This window comes from Capra hircus, chromosome 20 (genome assembly GCF_001704415.2).
Source record: "Capra hircus breed San Clemente chromosome 20, ASM170441v1, whole genome shotgun sequence".
Lineage (NCBI taxonomy): Eukaryota > Metazoa > Chordata > Mammalia > Artiodactyla > Bovidae > Capra > Capra hircus.
The window spans coordinates 29,544,122-29,564,034 of NC_030827.1; the positions used below are offsets into that span (position 1 = coordinate 29,544,122).

The window sequence follows — 19,913 nt, forward strand, 5'->3', positions numbered from 1 at the left end:
GTCAAGTGGACCTTAGGAAGCATCACTACAAACAAAGCTACTGGAGGTGATAGAATTCCAGCTGAGCTCCGTATGCCAGTAGGTTTGGAAAACTGGAAATGGCCACAGGACTGGAAAAGGTCAGTTTTCATTCCAATCCCAAAGAAAGGCAATGCCAAAGAATGCTCAAACTACCACACAATTGCACTCATCTCACAGGCTAGTAAAGTAATGCTCAAAATTCTCCTAGCCAGGCTTCAACAGTATGTGAACCGTGAACTTCCAGAAGTTCAATCTGGTTTTAGAAAAGGCAGAGGAACCAGAGGTCAAATTGCCAACATCTGTAGGATCATCAAAAAAGCAAGAGAGTTCCAGAAAAACATCTATTTCTGCTTTATTGACTATGCCAAAGCTTTTCACTGCATGGATCACAACAAACTGGAAAATTCATAAAGAGATGGGAATACCAGACCACCTGACCTCCCTCTTGAGAAATCTGTATGTAGGTCAGGAAGCAACAGTTAGAACTAGTCATGGAACAACAGACTGGTTTCAAATTGTGAAAGGAGTGCATCGAGGCTGTATATTATCACCCTGCTTATTTAACTTATATGCAGAGTACATCATGAGAACTGCTGGGCTGGATGAAGCACAACCTGGAATCAAGATTTCTGGGAGAAATATCAATAACCTCAGATATGCAGATAACACCACCCTTACGACAGAAAATGAAGAACTAAAGAGCCCCTTGATGAAAGTGAAAGAGGAGAGTGAAAAAGTTGGCTTAAAACTCATCATTCAGAAAACTAAGATCATGGCATCTGGTCCCATCATTTCATGTCAAATAGATGAGGAAACAGTGAAAACAGTGATAGACTTTATTTTGGAGGGCTCCAAAATCACTGCAGATGGTGATTGCAGCATGAAATTAAATGACACTTACTCCTTGGGAGAAAAGTTATGACCAACCTAGAGCATATTCAAAAGCAGAGACATTACTTTGCCAACAAAGGTCCATCTAGTCAAGGCTGTGGTTTTTCCAGTAGTTAAATATGGATGTGAGACTTGGACTGTAAAGAAATCTGATCGCCAACGAATGATGCTTTTGAATTGTGGTGCTGGAGGACTTGAGACTCCCTTGGACAGCAAGGAAATCCAACCAGTCCATCCTAAAGGAAATCAGTCCTGAATATTCATTGGAAGGACTGATGCTGAAGCTGAAACTCCAATACTTTGACCACCTGATGCAAAGAACTTACTCTTTTGAAAAGACCCTGATGCTGGGAAAGATTGATGGTGGGAGAAGAAGGGGACGACAGAGGATGACATGGTTGGATGGCATCACTGACTCCTTGGACAGGAGTTTGAGTATACTCTGGGAGTTGGTGATGGTCAGGGAGGCCTGGCATTTTGCAGTTCATGGGGTCGCAAAGAGTCGGACATGACTGAGCAACTGAACTGAATTGATCCTAAGGAAGGGGAAGGGGAAGGGGAGAGGGGTTAAGGAGTGAAAACTATAAACCTTAATAGAAACTTCCACGTATCCAACAGAATAAAACAATAATGTTCTAAAGTATTTGAGATCATTAGGAACCAGATAAAAGAGGAGAGCAATGTAGCATCTGGTGAATAACATCAATGCTCCTCAAAAAGGTCTAGCTCTTTGGGCTGTTGTGTTCAAATGTGAGTACTTTGTTTTATGAAGAATGCTTGCAACCTGGTCTAAGTCTTTCTGCTCCTTATCAATTGACTCTTTTATCCCTCATTTTGTGAACCAGGTTATATTGCATCACTTAGACTATTGTGTGATATTGTATGGTAAGGGCTTGACATTGCAAGTTAGATTGGTGTACTTTTCTTTCAATACCTCATAGTTAAGCATTGAGAAATATCACATAAACAAATAAGGGCAATCATGTGCTGTAGAGGCTATGTTGCAACAGGATCAAAACTGTGTGGAGGCACAAAGGTGAATTCTCCCTGGGTAATTAAGAAAAAGATATCCATCAGTATGAAGCCATCTTATTTGAGACAAGTCTAAAGAAATGGGATGGTTAGATTATGAACAAATTGCTTCATAAACAGTTTGGTGGGTGTGGGAGATTGTCATTATCTTTCACCAATTTAGAGGGTTATTGAATATATGAAACATCACTTTTTCCTCCTTCTAGCACTTAGAGACAAAATCACAGGGAAGAATTCAGAGATAGGAAAAGCAACATAAAGGAAAAAGGAAGGGAACTCAGGTTGTGAGAGGGTCCACACTGTACTAAGCTTGTACCAGGTACCTTATAAACATTGTTTTAGGTAAACCTCATAACAATTTTGCCAATGCATAACTTGTCTGAGGTGTCACTACTAGAGTCAGTACTCACAGCCCTGGCTGATCACCCTAATCCTAGTTTTTAAAAGAAATAAATTAACCAAACATATGGGGAGAGCTCATATTACAAAGCAATAACTTTAAATGACTAAATAACAAAATAAGCAGCAGTAGAGGACACTAATAACTGTGCAAGTATAACTGTGTCTCTGGGATTGAAATAATCAGATCTTTAGAAAAAAAGCAAAATTGAGTATTTGGTTTCTTAGGATATTTATCATGCTGCAAAATCTATCTACATATAATACAATCTGTATATCAAAATACATTATATCTAATCTCTTTCAGAAAATTATAAAAAGTGAAAATTTTCAAAATACATTAAATACCACAAAATTTACATCTATTTTATGTTTTATGCACGCATGCTCAGTCTTGTCAGGTTCTTTGTGACCTCATAGACTGTAGCCCTCCAGGCTCCTCTGTCCCAGAATTTCCCAGGCAAAAATATTGCATTTTCTCTAGAGGATCTTCCCACTCCAGGAATTGAACCCCCCATGTTTTATCCACTCTAAATTTCTTTAGCTCCTTATATTCATCCATTTGACACTTAAAGTGCTTCTATCAGCATGCTTGATATACAAATTGATTTAAGCCAGATGTTACCATATCCTATGCCAATTTACTAATTCACTAGTATGAATATGGAAAGATTATAAATACAAATAGAAAACAAAGAAGTGATATTTCCTCTCATGCATTATTATGAGACACTGGATTAGAAACCCAAGTAGTTTCTAGGAACTTAGTATTTTAAGACACAACAGAATTACTTTTATTTCCTCATATTGGGTGCAAAAGAAGGAAGCAACTCTGCTTAGGTTAATGTAAGGTTAATATAATCAGTTCAGTTCAGTTCAGTCGCTCAGTCGTATCGGACTCTTTGTGACCCCATAAATCGCAGCACGCCAGGCCTCCCTGTCCATCACCAACTCCCGGAGTTCACTCAGACTCACGTCCATCGAGTCCGTGATGCCATCCAGCCATTTCATCCTCCGTCGTCCCCTTCTCCTCCTGCCCCCAATCCCTCCCAGCATCAGAGTCTTTTCCAATGAGTCAACTCTTCGCATGAGGTGGCCCAAGTACTGGAGTTTCAGCTTCAGCGTCATTCCCTCCAAAGAAATCCCAGGGCTGATCTCCAACCAAGTACAAATTTCCCCATAAATTCTAGAAACTCAGGTTAAAAATTTTCATTGACTTAGAAATTTCTGTCATGAGTTCCTGATTAACTCTATTTACGGTGATGTCAAGTTCTGTTTTAGAGATCAGAGAAATAGTGCTGAATTGAAAAATATTTGAGGCCATTTGACTTACCTTATAAAACAACTGTTTATATAGGTGATAGTAATGTCAGGTGGACTGAAATGTTTATAATCAAAGTTAACTAATGTCTGAAAAAATAGCACTGAGTGGTTGATATATACCTTAAAGATTATTGAAAGTAGGTGTGCTGTGCTGTGCTTAGTCACTTAGTCATGTCTGACTCTTTGTGACCCCATGGACTATATCCACCAGACTCCTCTGTCCATGAGGATTCTCCAGGCCAGAATACTGGAGTGGGTTGCCTTGCCCTCCTCCAGGGGATCTTCCCAACCCAGGGATTGACTTCAGGTCTCCTGCATTGCAGGTGGATTCTTTACTGTCTAAGCCACCAAGAAAGCTCATTAAAAGTATACATATGTATGTATGTGGTATATGGCTCAGATGGTAAAGAATCTGCTTGCAATTCAGGAGACCCAGTTTCAGTCTCCGGGTTGAGACAATCCCCTGGAGAAGGGAATGGCAACTCACTCCAGTATTCTTGTCTGGAGAATCCCATAGACAGAGGAGCTTGGCGGGCTATAGTCCATGGGGTTGCAAAGGGTCAGACATGACTGAGTGAATAACACACACACACACACACACACACACGCACACATATATGGGCTTCCAAGGTGGCACTAGTGGTAAAGAACTCACCTGGCAATATAGGAGACTTAAGAGACATGAGTTCAATCGCTGGGTCAGGAAGATCCCCTGGAGGAGGGCATGGCAGCCCACTCGTCTTCTTGCCTAGAGAACTCCATGGACAGAGAAGTCTGATGGGCTACAGTTCATGGGGTCGCAAAGAGTTGGACAGGACTGAAGTAACTTAGCAGGCATGTGTGTGTGTGTGTGTGTGTGTGTGTATGTGTGTGTAGTGTGGGAGGCCAAATTTAATCTCCCTGGACACACTTCTTCCGATACTGAAGTTGGAAACAGAGATTTATAATACTCCTGTAATGGGATGCATTACTCTCAGTTTCCCTCTTGCTGTGCTTAGTTGCTGTTGTGTCTGACTCTTTGCGACCCCATAGACTGTAGCCCGCCAGGCTTCTCTGTCCATGGGGATTCTCCAGGCAGGAATACTGGAATGGGTTACCCTCCTCCAGGGGATCTTCCCAACCCAGGGATCAAACCCAGGTCTCCTGCATTGCAGACGAATAGGGAAACCCCAGTTTTTCTCTTAGATAAGTGAAATAACCTATAAAGAAAATAACTTATTTTGTAAAGAAAAACAGAAGAATCATGCAGAATTAAAACTAATATTCCAAGTTTCCATTACTTGTGCACTTAATTATCATTTAGAAATTGGTATCCTGATGAAAGGATGTATTTCCAAGTAAATTTGCACTGAAATTTTAAAAGCAGTGATTACACCTCTAGGAAAATCCTAGTTGAGTACTCTAGACTAAACAAACAAGAAAAATAAGCAGAAAGATTGAATCAAGCAACAGGATCTAGAAAATATGATAGAAGAATCTGTTTTTTAAAAAGTTACATCTGTAAGCCACACTCTGCTTATTCTTTTGGAGTTCAATTTTATTTCATTTTTAAATTTCATTTTGTTGTATTTTATTTTCCTTGTGCAGCAATCTGAGCACAAAAGCAAGTTAATTTTATACTTGGTGAGTAGGAACATATCTACATTGAAGAAAACATTATCAAACCTTCTGGATACTCTCTCCATTATACACACATGGCACAAAAACCCCAAAGATATATCACGTTGTTTACCTGGTAGCTCAGTGGCAAAGGATCTACACAGGATTCTCTTCAGTCAATAAGTGGATACCCAAAATAACTTAAAATCAAGAGAAAATTAATTTACAAAAAAAAAAACAAAACACCTACTCCATTCATATGGAATCTGGAAATTCAATTCATGAAATCTAAGACTTTTAGAATCAAGTTTAATTTTTCTCATTGCTAAATGTGTGATATTGTTTATTTCAGTTCATGAAACAAAGGGTTTGGAAAATTTAAACAAAAAGAGAACTATTTAAATTGGGTTTTTTTTTCTCTCACACTAACCAGTGACTATTTCTAGAATATACCTCATGAATATACTCTAATTTGTTCTGTTTCTCACTAATAAATTATTGAGATGCTGAGAGAGAATGGCAAAGGAGTTTTGTGCTGGGAATGAACACAGTTCATTAGCTAACTTCGGAAAGGACTTTGCTAGTATAAATCTATCTTTAGCCCTTAGTTTTTCCATGGGTGATTGAAATCCATTTTGTAGAACATGTTGCATGTTGGTTCAGTGATTCAATTCAGCAAACATTAAGCACCTAACAGATGCCATGGGGGAACTAAAGATATAAAAACCAATGGAACTTTAGATAGAAATTATGACTGAAGTCTGAAATTATAGATTAAATGTTGATTTAACTATAGAGATGAAACTGAATTTTACATTTTACAGATGAATAGATGAAGGTCCAGAGAAGTATTTGTGCAAATATTCACACCCAAGATCAGTCAGTTTGAGAGAGTAACACAGGACTCCTAATCTCCAGGCCAATACTCTTCATACTACATCCAGAAAAAAACAAACAAACTCTAAAATAAGCTAAGAATTTGAATGCGTGTATATAGCTGAGCTGGGGCTTCCCTGGTGGCTCCATGGTAAAGAATGCACTTGCAGTGCAGGAGATTCAAGCTCAAACCATGGGTCAGGAAGATCCCCTGTCAGAGAAAATGACAACCCACTCCTGTATTCTTGCCTGGAAAATCTCATGGACAGAGAAGCCTGGCGAGCTACAGTCCATGGGTTCACAAAGAGTTGGACATCAATATGACTGAGCATGCAGGCATATAGCTGAATCAGCAGGTGACCATCACTGCTGCATATAATCACCAAGAAAGCACTCTGCTTCATTAGTTGGCAAGAAATAGACCAAACTGAAAAATCAGTTTTGATTCAAAATTTACAAAAGATAAAGAATTACAGGGGGGGAAGGTGGGAGGGGGATTCAGGATTGGGGGCTCATATACACCCATGGCAGATTCATGTCAATGTATGGCAAAACCAATACAGTACTGTAAAGTAAAAATAAAATTTAAAAAAAAAGGAAAGAAAAAATAAAATAAATAAAAATAAGTAAAATAAAATATATTACTTCAGCAAAAAAAAAGAATTACATAATTGCATTTATTTTCAATAAAATTTAATTAAGAAATAAGAGGAACTAGAGATCAAATTGCCAACATCTGTTAGATCATCAAAAAAGCAAAAGAGTTCCAGAAAAACATCTATTTCTGCTTTATTGACTATGCCAAAGCTTTTAACTGTGTGGATCACAACAAACTGTGGAAAATTCTTCAAGAGATCAGAATACCAGACCACCTGACATGCCTCTTGAGAAACCTATATGCAGGTCAGGAAACAACAGTTAGAACTGGACATGGAACAACAGACTGGTTCCAAATAGGAAAAGGAGTACCTCAAGGCTGTATATTGTCACCCTGCTTATTTAACTTTTACACAGAGTACATCATGAGAAACACTGGGCTGGAGGAAGCACAAGCTGGAATCAAGATTGGGGGGAGAAATATCAATAACCTCAGATATGCGGATGATACCACCCTTATGGCAGAAAGTGAAGAACTTAAGAGCCTCTTGATGAAAGTGAAAGAGGAGAGTAAAAAAGTTGCCTTAAAACTCAACATTCAGAAAACGAAGATCATGGCATCTGATCCCATCACTTCATGGGAAATAGATGGGGAAACAAAGGAAACAGTGACAAACTTTATTTTGGGGGTCTCCAAAATCACTGCAGATGGTGACTATAGCCATGAAATTAGAAGACGCTTGCTCTTTGGAAGAAAAGTTATGACCAACATAGGCAGCATATTAAGACGCAGAGATATTATTTTGCCAACAAACGTCTGTCTAGTCAAGGCTATGGTTTTTCCAGTAGTCATTTATGGATGTGAGAGTTGGACTACAAAGAAAGCTGAACACCAAAGAATTGATGCTTTTGAACTGTGGTGTTGGAAAAGACTCTTGGGAGTCCCTTGGACTACAAGAAGATCCAACCAGTCCATTCTAAAGGAAATCAGTCCTGAATATTCATTGGGAGGACTGATGCTGAAGCTGAAACTCCAATACTTTGGCCACCTGATGAGGAGAACTGACTCATTTGAAAAGACCCTGATGCTGGGAAAGATTGAAGGTGGAAGGAGAAGGGGATGACAGAGGATGAGATGGTTGGATGGCATCACAAACTCAATGGACATGAGTTTGAATAAACACCAGGAGTTGGTGATGGACAGGGAGGCCTGGTGTGCTGTGGTTCATGGGGTTGCAAAGAGTCGGACACAACTGAGTGACTGAACTGAACTGACTGAACTAAAGAAGTAAGATTTGCTGGACATTTCTGAAGTTTTACTGAGATAGCAATATACGAGCTTTTAAGGTTAAAAGAGACTGAAAAGTGAAAGTCACTTAGTCATGTCCAACTCTTTGTGACCCCATGAACTGTAGTCCATGAAGTTCTCCAGGCCAGAATACTGGAGTGAGTACCCTTTCCCTTCTCCTGGGGATCTTCCTAACACAGGGATCGAACCCAGGTATTCCACATTGCAGGCGGATTCTTTACCAGCTGAGCCACAAGGGAAGCTTAAGAATACTGGAATGGGAAACCTATCCTTCTCCAAGTGGTCTTCCCTATCCAGGAATCAAACTGGGATCTCCTGCATTGCAGGCAGATTCTCTACTAACTGAGCTATCAGGGAAGAAATACTGAACAGCATCATAAAAAGGGTAAGGTCTCATAACACATGTATTCATTTTTATTTAAAAAGCATCCTCCGTTAAGATTTCTTTTCTTATCAAAGGCAGTATTTAACTGATTCATCAGTAAGTAATGGGGACCTTTACCATGTAATGCATGTCCCTTTGCTTCATTTAGCTACATATATTATACTTTGATCATATGAAAACCCCAGATGATAGAGGCCAACAATCATTAGAGAATGATTTAGAGAAATCATGAATACATTTATATCTATGCTGAAGTAAAACTATTTTTACTGTATCTCCAAAATGAGTATGAGTAGCTATATTTTTTTCTAATCTTTATATGTATTTTTTAAATACAAAATATAGAAACACATACTCATTGTAAAAAGTGTTCAAATAATTTTTCAGCATACAGAAAAGTAAATAAAAATCCATTTCTTACTTAAGATGTTACCATGTCTTTATATCTTCCCTTTCTGGAAACCAAATTAAAAGTAGAAAAAGAATATTGTGAAGTTTTATCTTCACAATTAAAAGAAACAAATGTGGGGAGGAAGTCTTTCCCTGTATGGACACGGTTTATGTGAAGATGTAGAGTGCTGCTTTCAGCTTGTGATCATGAGAAGTCAACCAAAAAATAAAGTCATGTCAGCGTAGTGCATTGGCATCGCTGAGATGCTAACTTAGCACTAGCCTCGCCTACTCCCAGGTTTTTGCTGTGTAATATAATTATTTTATTGGTAAACCGGTATAATTCAGGTATTCTGTGACATGCAATTAAGAAAACTTGGAAGTGAGAGGATATGCTGAAGTTTTCAGAGGTACATGTAGATGTCCAAGCTCATCACACCGTATGCATTAAATATGTGCAGTTTTTTTTTTCATATCAATTATACCTCAAAAACCTGGGTTTCTGGTGTGGGGTTTTGTTTTGTTTTTAAAGAACAATAAGGATATAAATTGTATTTCAAGACAAGAGAAATGGTGTTATGAACTCAGTGTCCATGCTTCCAACCAAATCCAAATTCAATAAGTTGAACCCCTACCCTGCAATGAAATGGAATTTGGAAGTGGAAACTTACATAATGAGAGTGAGATGAGGTGATAGGGGGCATCTCAGGTGGTGCAGTGGAAAAGTATCTGCCTGCTAAAGCAGGAGACTCCAGAGACACGAGTTTTGATCTCTGGGTCAGGAAAATTCCCTGGACAAGGAAATGGCAACCCACTCGAGTATTCTTGCATGGGAAATCCCATGGACAGAGGAGCCTGGCAGGCTGCAGTTCATGGGGTCGCAAAGAGACAGCCATGGCTGAGCACACTGAGTATTTGTTGGGGTGATAGGCGTGGTGTCTTCCTGATAGGATTGATGAGCATATTCATCAAGGAAAAGAGGGGCGCTCTCCCCGTCTCTGCCATGTGAGGACACAATATGAACATGGCCAACTGCAAGCCAGGAAGAGTGCTCTCACCAGAATTCAGCCATCCAGTCACCCTGATTTGGGACCTCCAGCCTCCAGAACTGTGAAGAAATACATTTCTGATGTTCAGGACATTTTTTTTTTTCTAATTATGCTGGTGGTTACTAATGAAACTTGAAGGAAAAGTAGAGGGAGCTTGGAATATATAAGCTCAGAGCTGTGACCACAGAGAGAGCAAAACTCCTGGCAGAACGCTAGAAAAGCTGCTACTAAGAAACAGTATGATGTCAGAGGGCCACCTGAAAAGTGAAGGAGACAACAGTGATTTATGGAAGGCCTGTGTACATTACACTAGACTCTGTCCCTCCCTCCACATTGCAGAACAGCCTGTAACCAAGCGTTTCTTTTCCTGAGGGGAGAAAAAAGCCAGTGGTTGTTCTCTAAAGCAATTGAACAAAGCGGAGAACTAGAACAAGTAAGAGACTGGTAACCTTGGAGTACAGCCTCCCTTGTTCTAGCACTAGGGAAATATGAGAATAAACTTCACCCTTAAAGAAAAACTCCAAATTCATATATTCTGCCCCATCACTGGAGTTTTCATCCTCAAGTAGAAATGGACATCAATAGGTTCCTTGAAAAAACATTCAGTATATAACAAGGGGAAAATCTAAACACAGAGACATGTCCTGGCTATTATAAACAGTGCTGCGATGAACATTGGGGTACATGTGTCTCTTTCAATTCTGGTTTCCTCCGTGTGTATGCCCAGAAGTGGGATTGCTGGGTCATAAGGTAGTTCTATTTGCAATTTTTAAAAGAATCTCCACACTGTTCTCCATAGTGGCTGTACTAGTTTGCATTCCCACCAAAAGTGTAGGAGGGTTCCCTTTTCTCCACACCCTCTCCAGCATTTATTGCTTGCAGATTTTTGGATCGCAGCCATTCTGACTGGTGTGAAGTGGTACCTCATTGTGGTTTTGATTTGCATTTCTCTAATAATGAGTGATGTTGAGCATCTTTTCATGTGTTTGTTAGCCATCCGTATGTCTTCTTTGGAGAAATGTCTATTTAGTTCTTTGGCCCATTTTTTGATTGGGTCGTTTGTTTTTCTGGAATTGAGCTGCAGAAGTTGCTTGTATATTTTTGAGATTAGTTGTTTGTCAGTTGTTTCATTTGCTATTATTTTCTCCCATTCAGAAGGCTGTCTTTTCACCTTGCTTATATTTTCCTTTGTTGTACAGAAGCTTTTAATTTTAATTAGATCCCATTTGTTTATTTTTGCTTTTATTTCCAGAATTCTGGGAGGTGGATCATAGAGGATCCTGCTGTGATTTATGTCTGAGAGTGTTTTGCCTATGTTCTCCTCTAGGAGTTTTATAGTTTCTGATCTTACATTTAGATCTTTAATCCATTTTGAGTTTATTTTTGTGTACGGTGTTAGAAAGTGATCTAGTTTCATTCTTTTGCAAGTGGTTGACCAGTTTTCCCAGCACCACTTGTTAAAGAGATTGTCTTTACTCCATTGTATATTCTTGCCTCCTTTGTCAAAGATAAGGTGTCCATATGTGTGTGGATTTATCTCTGGGCTTTCTATTTTGTTCCATTGATCTATATGTCTGTCTTTGTGCCAGTACCATACTGTCTTGATGACTGTGGCTTTGTAGTAGAGCCTGAAGTCAGGCAAGTTGATTCCTCCAGTTCCATTCTTCTTTCTCAAGATTGCTTTGGCTATTCGAGGTTTTTTGTATTTCCATACAAATCTTGAAATTATTTGTTCTAGTTCTGTGAAAAATGTGGCTGGTAGCTTGACAGGGATTGCATTAAATTTGTAAATTGCTTTGGGTAGTATACTCATTTTCACTATATTGATTCTTCCGATCCATGAACATGGTATATTTCTCCATCTATTAGTGTCCTCTTTGATTTCTTTCATCAGTGTTTTATAGTTTTCTATATATAGGTCTTTAGTTTCTTTAGGTAGATATATTCCTAAGTATTTTATTCTTTTCGTTGCAATGGTGAATGGAATTGTTTCCTTGATTTCTTTTTCTACTTTCTCATTATTCGTGTATAGGAATGCAAGGGATTTCTGTGTGTTGATTTTATATCCTGCAACTTTACTATATTCATTGATTAGCTCTAGTAATTTTCTGGTGGAGTCAACCTAGATGTCCATCAGCAGATGAATGGATAAGAAAGCTGTGGTACATATACACAATGGAGTATTACTCAGCCGTTAAAAAGAATTCATTTGAATCAGTTCTGATGAGATGGATGAAACTGGAGCCAATTATACAGAGTGAAGTAAGCCAGAAAGAAAAACACCAATACAGTATACTAACACATATATATGGAATTTAGGAAGATGGCAATGACAACCCTGTATGCAAGACAGGAAAAAAGACACAGATGTGTATAATGGACTTTTGGACTCAGAGGGAGAGGGAGAGGGTGGGATGATTTGGGAGAATGGGAATTCTAACATGTATACTGTCATGTAAGAATTGAATCGCCAGTCCATGTCTGACGTAGGGTGCAGCTTGCTTGGGGCAGGTGCATGGGGATGACCCAGAGAGATGTTGTGGGGAGGGAGGTGGGAGGGGGGTTCATGTTTGGGAACGCATATAAGAATTAAAAATTTTAAAATTTAAAAAAAAATTAAAAAATTAAAAAAATTAAAAAATTAAAAAAAAAAATAAACACAGAGACAGAAATAATGATTCTAGAGAAAGAAGAAAGAATTCAGAAAACAACAGAAATTAAATATAAAATATAATAAAGATAAAATATATTTTATTTATTTTTTTAATAAAGATAAAATATATTTTAAAACTTCTTGGATTTTTTTCTTTTACATTATTATTGAAACATGTTTTACATATATAATTCAGTCACTTAAAGTAAACAATTCAGTGTTTTTAGAAATTTCCCAAATTATGAAGCCAACACTATGCAAACCAAACAGGTCAAGTTTTTATCATCCCCATAAGGTTCTTCCTTCCCACTTACTATTAATCTCCTTTTCTACCCACTTCCCCAAGCAACCATTAATCTGTTGATTTAGTCGCTAATCATGTCCGACTCTTGGCGCCCCCATGTACTGTAGCCCTCCAGGCTCCTCTGTCCATGGAATTCTCCAGACAAGAGTACTGGAGTGAGTTGATCTTTCCTTCTCCAGGATTAATCTGTTATATATCCGAATAGATTTGCTATTTTTATCAGTGGTAGCACGTACTATGTGGACTGTCATGGCTTGCTTTTTTCATTATGTTTGTGAAATATTCTGAGGTTCATCCATATTGTAGCATATGTCCATCATTCAAAACTAGAACTCTTAACAACTACTGGAAGACAGATGATATTACATCCCCAACAAAAGAGGAAGATATAATGAAAAAGCCACAAACAAAAAGCATTTGTAAATTAAAAATGTAAGTGCCAAAATAAAAATACATTAAACATAATGAAAGGTAAAAGTGAGGAAATCTCCCACACTAGTAATTCACCATTATTAGGTTTGTTTTTATTCCTTCCTATCTTGTTTTCTTTTTCTATTCTGTGCACTTAGATATTAATTTACAAGTAACATTTAAAAAATAAAAGTTATTTCAACCTAGAGGGGTGGGATGGGGAGGGAGATGGGAGGGTGTTTCAAAAGGGAGGGGATATATGTATACCTATTGTTGATTCATGTTGAGATTTGACAGAAAACAACAACATTCTGTAAAGCAATTGTCCTTCAATAAAAAAATAAAAAGAACCAATTTAGATAAAGGAAAGTCGAAAAAAGAAAAAATATAAACAGCATATCTACATAAGAGAATATTTTCCAACCAGAGCAGTGTATATCGGAAGATTTTATTGTCATTGGTAGATTTTATTACTCACACTATATGTGATCATTTTTATCATGCTATAATTACAATGTTGTATCCTAATTTTCTCACTTAAGCTTTCATGACCATTCAACTATTAACAGAGACTTTAAAAGCTTTATTTTTAATAACTGCTACATCGTTGATTCTGATTCTTGATTTATTTAAGGCAATCCCATATTTTCAGATGCAGTCATAAATGCATAGTATATATCACCATATCAGTGTTCTGATTACAGACTGTTTCCTTAGGCTAGATTGTCAAGTGAATTTTCTGGTTAGAGTATGGATACAGTTTAAGGTCTTTGTTATGTGTCATTGAGTCATTTTCCATGAGGCTTATAATCATTCTATAAAAAAAATACACATTGGAAAGCAACACTTAGCAAAAGAAATATTTCTAATCAGTTTGTTTGACATAATTTAGCAATTATAAGTTGTATATAATACTAGCACTATAGTGACACAGGAATTTAATTTTAAGATAGGATTTAAAATACTTTTATTACATTTTTTAGATTAGAAAAGCCTAGATTCCATGGTATAGTAATATACTTTACACTTAAACATTGACCAATAGAGATTTGTCTTCCTACACACACCAAAGGTACACACACACAAACATGCACACAAATGTGAACAGTTCACAATATTATTTTTTTCCATTTTAATCACATTTATTTCTTTCTAATTTTACAAGTAAGGAATGTTCATTGCAGACAAATAGAACTACATAAAAGCATGGCGTAAAAAAGAACGATCACCTAGAAACCCCATCCTGCAGAAATAACTACCATTAGCATGTTGATGCATTTCTTCCATGTCTACATATTTTTTTAATAATTGAAGTACAATTAACCTACAACACTATGTTATTTCTAAATGCACAATTCTTTTAACATTTCTACTAGATTTATATTTGGTTGATCTACTATCTTTATTGTATATTTGCCTTTACGAATGAGATTTTTTTCTTTCATAGCATTCATATTTAATGTTCTGTCCTTTTCTTTTTTGCTTAGAGAAGTCCCTTTAACATTTCTTGTAAAACTGGTTTGTGGTGCTGAACTCTTTCAGCTTTTTCTTATTTATAGAAATATCTATGTCTCTTTCTAATTTGAATGATAGCTTTGCTGGGTAGAGTATTCTTGGTTGTAGGTTTTTTCCTTTCATCACTTTAAATATATTGTGCCACTCCCTTCTGCCCTGCAAAGGTTTTACTAAAAGCTCAGCTCTTGTTCACATGCTAGTAAAGTAATGCTCAAAATTCTCCAAGCCAGGCTTCAGCAATACATGAACTTCCTGATGTTCAAGCTGGTTTTAGAAAAGGCAGAGGAACCAGAGATCAAATTGCCAACATCCGCTGGATCATGGAAAAAGCAAGACAGTTCCAGAAAAACATCTATTTCTGCTTTATTGACTATGCCAAAGCCTTTGACTGTGTGGATCACAATAAACTGTGGAAAATTCTGAAAGAGATGGGAATACCAGACCACCTGACCTGCCTCTTGAGAAGTCTGTATGCAGGTCAGGAAGCAACTGTTAGAACTGGACATGGAACAACAGACTGGTTCCAAATAGGAAAAGGAGTACGTCAAGGCTGTATATTGTCACCCTGCTTATTTAACTTACATGCAGAGTACATCATGAGAGACGCTGGACTGGAAGAAGCACAAGCTGGAATCAAGATTGCTGGGAGAAATATCAATCACCTCAGATATGCAGATGACACCACCCTTGTGGCAGAAAGTGAAGAGGAACTCAAAAGCCTCTTGATGAAAGTGAAAGAGGAGAGTGAAAAAGTTGGCTTAAAACTCAACATTCAGAAAACGAAGTTCATGGCATCCAGTCCCATCACTCCATGGCAAATAGATGGGGAAACAGTGGAAACAGTGTCAGACTTTATTTTTTGGGGCTCCAAAATCACTACAGATGGTGATTGCAGCCGTGAAATTAAAAGACACTTACTCCTTGAAAGAAAAGTTATGACCAACCTAGATAGTGTATTCAAAAGCAGAGACATTACTTTGCCGACTAAGGTCCATCTAGTCAAGGCTATGGTTTTTCCTGTGGTCATGTATGGATGTAAGAGTTGAACTGTGAAGAAGGCTGAGTGCCGAAGAATTGATGCTTTTGAACTGTGGTGTTGGAGAAGACTCTTGAGAGTCCCTTGGAGTGCAAGAAGATCCAACCAGTCCATTCTGGAGGAGATCAGCCCTGGGATTTCTTTGGAAGGAATGATGCTAAAGCTGAAACTCCAGTACTTTGGCCACCTCATGTGAAGAGTTGACTCATTGGAAAAGACCCTGATGGTGGGAGGGATTGGGGGCAAGAAGAGAAGGGGACAACAGAGGATGAGATGGCTGTATGGTATCACTGACTCGATGGACATGAGTCTGAGTGAACTCTGGGAGTTGGTGATGGACAGGGAAGCCTGGCGTGCTGCGATTCATGGGGTCACAGAGAGTCGGACACGACTGAGCGACTGAACTGAACTGAAAAGCTCAGCTGATGATCTTACGGGAGTTCCATTGTATGTAACTAGTTGCTTTTAGTTTGCTGCTTTTAATCTTCTCTGTTTATCTTTAATTTTTGCCTTTTTAATTATAATGTGTCTCAGGGTGGCCCCCTTGGGTTGATCATCTCTGGGACTCTCTGTGCTTCCTGGACCTGGACTGTCTATTTCCTTTCCCAAGTTAGGGAATTTTTCAGCTATTATTTCTTCAAATGTGTTCTCTGACACCTTTTCCTCTCTTCTCCTTCTAGGATTCTAATAATACAAATGTTAATAAGCTTAATGATGTCCCTAAGGTCTTTTAAAGTATACTTAAAAAAAAAAATGACTTTTTTTTCTGTTCGAACTGGGTGATGTTTTTACTACTCTTTTTTCCAGTTTGCTGACTCAGGCCTCTGTATCATCTAATGTAACTTTGACTCCGGCTACTGTAGAGGTTGCTGGCTGCTGCTTTGTCTAGGTTTGAGAGATGCCAGCATGGGTGGCTGCATGGACCAGAGAGTCCCAGGGCTAGTGCTGACCAGTTAGTGGATGAGGCTGGGTTCTAGTGTTAATAAGATAGAAGGAGGATTCCAAAATGGTGCTTACCAGCACCAGTGACTTTAGGGTATAATGAGCTCTCAAAAATGGATGCCACCAGTATCTGTGTAATCAGGGTATGTCCCAGTTGCCTCCTGCCAATCCAGGAGACTCTAAAAGATCAGCTAGTAGGTTTAACCCCAGATCCTTCAAATTACTGCTTTTTGAATGTTGGAGGGTATGAGGTTTTGCGGATACTCTTATAGAGTCTATTTCCCACAGCACGCCCACTCTCCAGAATGCAAGTTCCACTGGCCTTAAAGCTAGACTTTCCGGGAATCTCTTTCAGGACTCACAGGCTGGGGAGCCTATCATCAGGTTCAGGCTCCCCTCTCCTTAAAAGGAATCTCTGCCATTTTCATTATCGTGTTTGTGGGCCACCTACCCAGGGTTATGGGACTTAACTGTACAGCATGTCTGCCTCTTCTACCCATCTTGCTCTAATTCCTTTTTTATATCTGTAGTTGTAGAAGATCTTTCCTGCTAGTCTTCCAGCCGTTCACATCAATAATTGCTCTGTAAGCAGTTGTAATTTTGGTGTGCCTAAAGGAGGAGGTGACCTCAGTGACTTCCTCTTTTGCCACCTTGGCCACACCACAATATTATTTATTAAATTTGAAACATCTACCAGTATGAACAATAACAGTGTAACTGGTGGCTTAAGTGGCATTTCCTAAGATCTTTTCAATTGCCAGATTGGTTCAGATGCACATCTTTAGTGCTCCCACAGTGTCTGCATATTATTATTCCTACCAGATTGAGTTTAAATGAATTCTTAACTAAAATGAATCTTTTTATTTTTATTACCAGCATATAATTAAAACGAAAGAAGATATTGTTTGATTAATGCTTCCAATTCTAACAACAAGGACATAATGCCTACCACATAATTTACTTATGATGTTTATCAATATGAACTGAAATTCTTTAAATAAGTTTAGAGGAGTGTGAATTTAGGCCCTTTGCAATAATGATTTTGCTATATTTCCTTTTGTTGGGAGTGTGTATTTCAGAAATACTTCCATTCTTTTTTTTTTTCTAATATGTTATTTTGAAGCAACATTTTTCTATTACTTTAAATTTTTTAAAGTAACATCTACAGGATTTTAATAAATAAATTTTGGAAAATGAAATAGAAAATGATCACTTTTGTCATTAATTTTACCTCATATGAAAATACAAATTTGCAAATATTTGCTTACCGTATATTGGGAATCAAAGTTTCAACAAAGGATTTTCCTTAGAAATTACATAAATTAAAAATTCCTTTATGCATTTAGAACATAATTTTTATACTGATCTTATTTGGAATATATGAACTACTTAAAGCATTCCTATAATGCATACATGTGACCCTGTGACCCAGCTGTGCTTGATCATAAGACTTTCTAAGCCAATGATTTGGTGCTCACTTCCCTGATGGCTCAGATGGTAAAGAATCTGCCTGCAATGTAGGAGACCCAGGTTTGAACCCTGGGTTGGGAAGATCCCCTGGAGAAGGGAATGGCAACATACTCAAGTATTCTTGCCTGGAGAATTCCATAGACAGAGTCTGGAGGGCTACAGTCCATGAGGTTGCAAAGGGTCAGACACAACTGAGCAACTAACACTTTAAGTACTTGGTTTCCGTCTATAAGATACCATCCCCTCTCTGCCTTCCAGAATTCATAAAAACTTTTATCTGAGCATGATCTCTTTATGTTTTCAACTCCATTTTGTATTTATTATTCTTTTTTCTGCAACTTTTTGTTATTTGGGGGGAATTTAAATGAGAGGTGGGGGAGATAAATTTGTTTCAGCTTTTCTCAATTGTTTTAAAAAAAGAATATTTTAAGATTAAGTATTAGCAATTGGATACTTTTAATTATCAAAAGGGATTTTCTGAAAAAATATAAAATGTGGCTAATCACTGGTTTCTCAAACCATGAGACATTTTTTTTTTTTTTTGAGGTAGGTCTTAATGGCCTTTTAAAGAAAATTACCTAACATATCTTTCTTCTTTGTTTTTATAGAGATTTGCTTGCTGACCAAGGGAAGGCGCACTGCCAGTGTTCGAGCTGATACATATTGTCGTCTTTACTCACTTTCTGTGGACAATTTCAATGAGGTCCTGGAGGAATATCCAATGATGAGAAGAGCCTTTGAGACGGTTGCCATTGACCGATTAGATAGGATAGGTACTGTTTATTTTCTTCTTTACTTATAATTCACTTTTAATTTAGTGGTTGAGTATATATTTGCAGTCATAAGTCCCAAATGCTAGTTTACAGATTACTTATTAACTAGCATAGAAACAGCAATTAGCTGTAGCCACATTTCTAGAAAGATCTGAAGCACTTTCTCTTCTAAGTATTCTAGGTTTGTTTATTCATCTCTGTTTTTACTAGCTACACAGTCTGATTTCCTCAGTGATACCAAAAGGTAAAAACAATGATTACAAATTCTAGATGGCATTAAAATAGATCTAAAAATACAATAGTATGAGTCTACATTACAAACTATATTTTATCACGTTTTCTTTTAAATTTTGAGGATCAACCTTATACTTATTCTTACATTACAAATTGAAAATAATTGTCCATTTTACTTGTCACAGTAGAAACTTTAATGTTTGTAATACAGACTCATGCAGAAAAAGCCTTAATAGAAATGCCCACATAGATGCTTTATTTTCAAATATCAACTTATTTTAAAATCTTTTCTGTTCTCAAAATATTGATATATAAAGCCTTACTAGTTACACTAGTTTAAACATTTGAATAATTGCCATTGTAAAATTAGATCAGATTGGCTTGCTGTTAACTTCCCAAGATATGCTGGAACATTCTGATGTCAGAAGGTGGTATGCATTCATTTTCAACACCCAAATTCTCCTCCCCTACCAGACCCTTCTCTGCTCCCTTTCCCAGCTTAACTCAACTAGTCTTCAAATTTCAATTTAAACATCATTTCTCTGTAGAAACCTATGACCTTCCACTCTTCCTGAATAGTTTGAGCACCCTGGATATGTTCTCCCATACCCCTGGGATGTTCCTCCATCACAGTACAGCTTTTATTATTTAAATTGCTCTAGAGATGCTAAGCTTTATGAATGAAAAGATCATGTCTAATTCAC

At 37.6% G+C, this 19,913-nt stretch overlaps 1 protein-coding gene across 1 annotated transcript in view; it reads left to right on the forward strand.

The window, feature by feature from the left end:
• HCN1 (hyperpolarization activated cyclic nucleotide gated potassium channel 1) overlaps positions 1-19,913 on the forward strand; it is a 450,862-nt gene that overhangs the window by 424,833 nt on the left and 6,116 nt on the right. Inside the window, exon 7 of the mRNA XM_013972798.2 lies at positions 18,811-18,975. Coding sequence (XP_013828252.2) covers positions 18,811-18,975 — 165 coding nt within the window. The remainder of the gene's footprint in view (positions 1-18,810; positions 18,976-19,913) is intronic.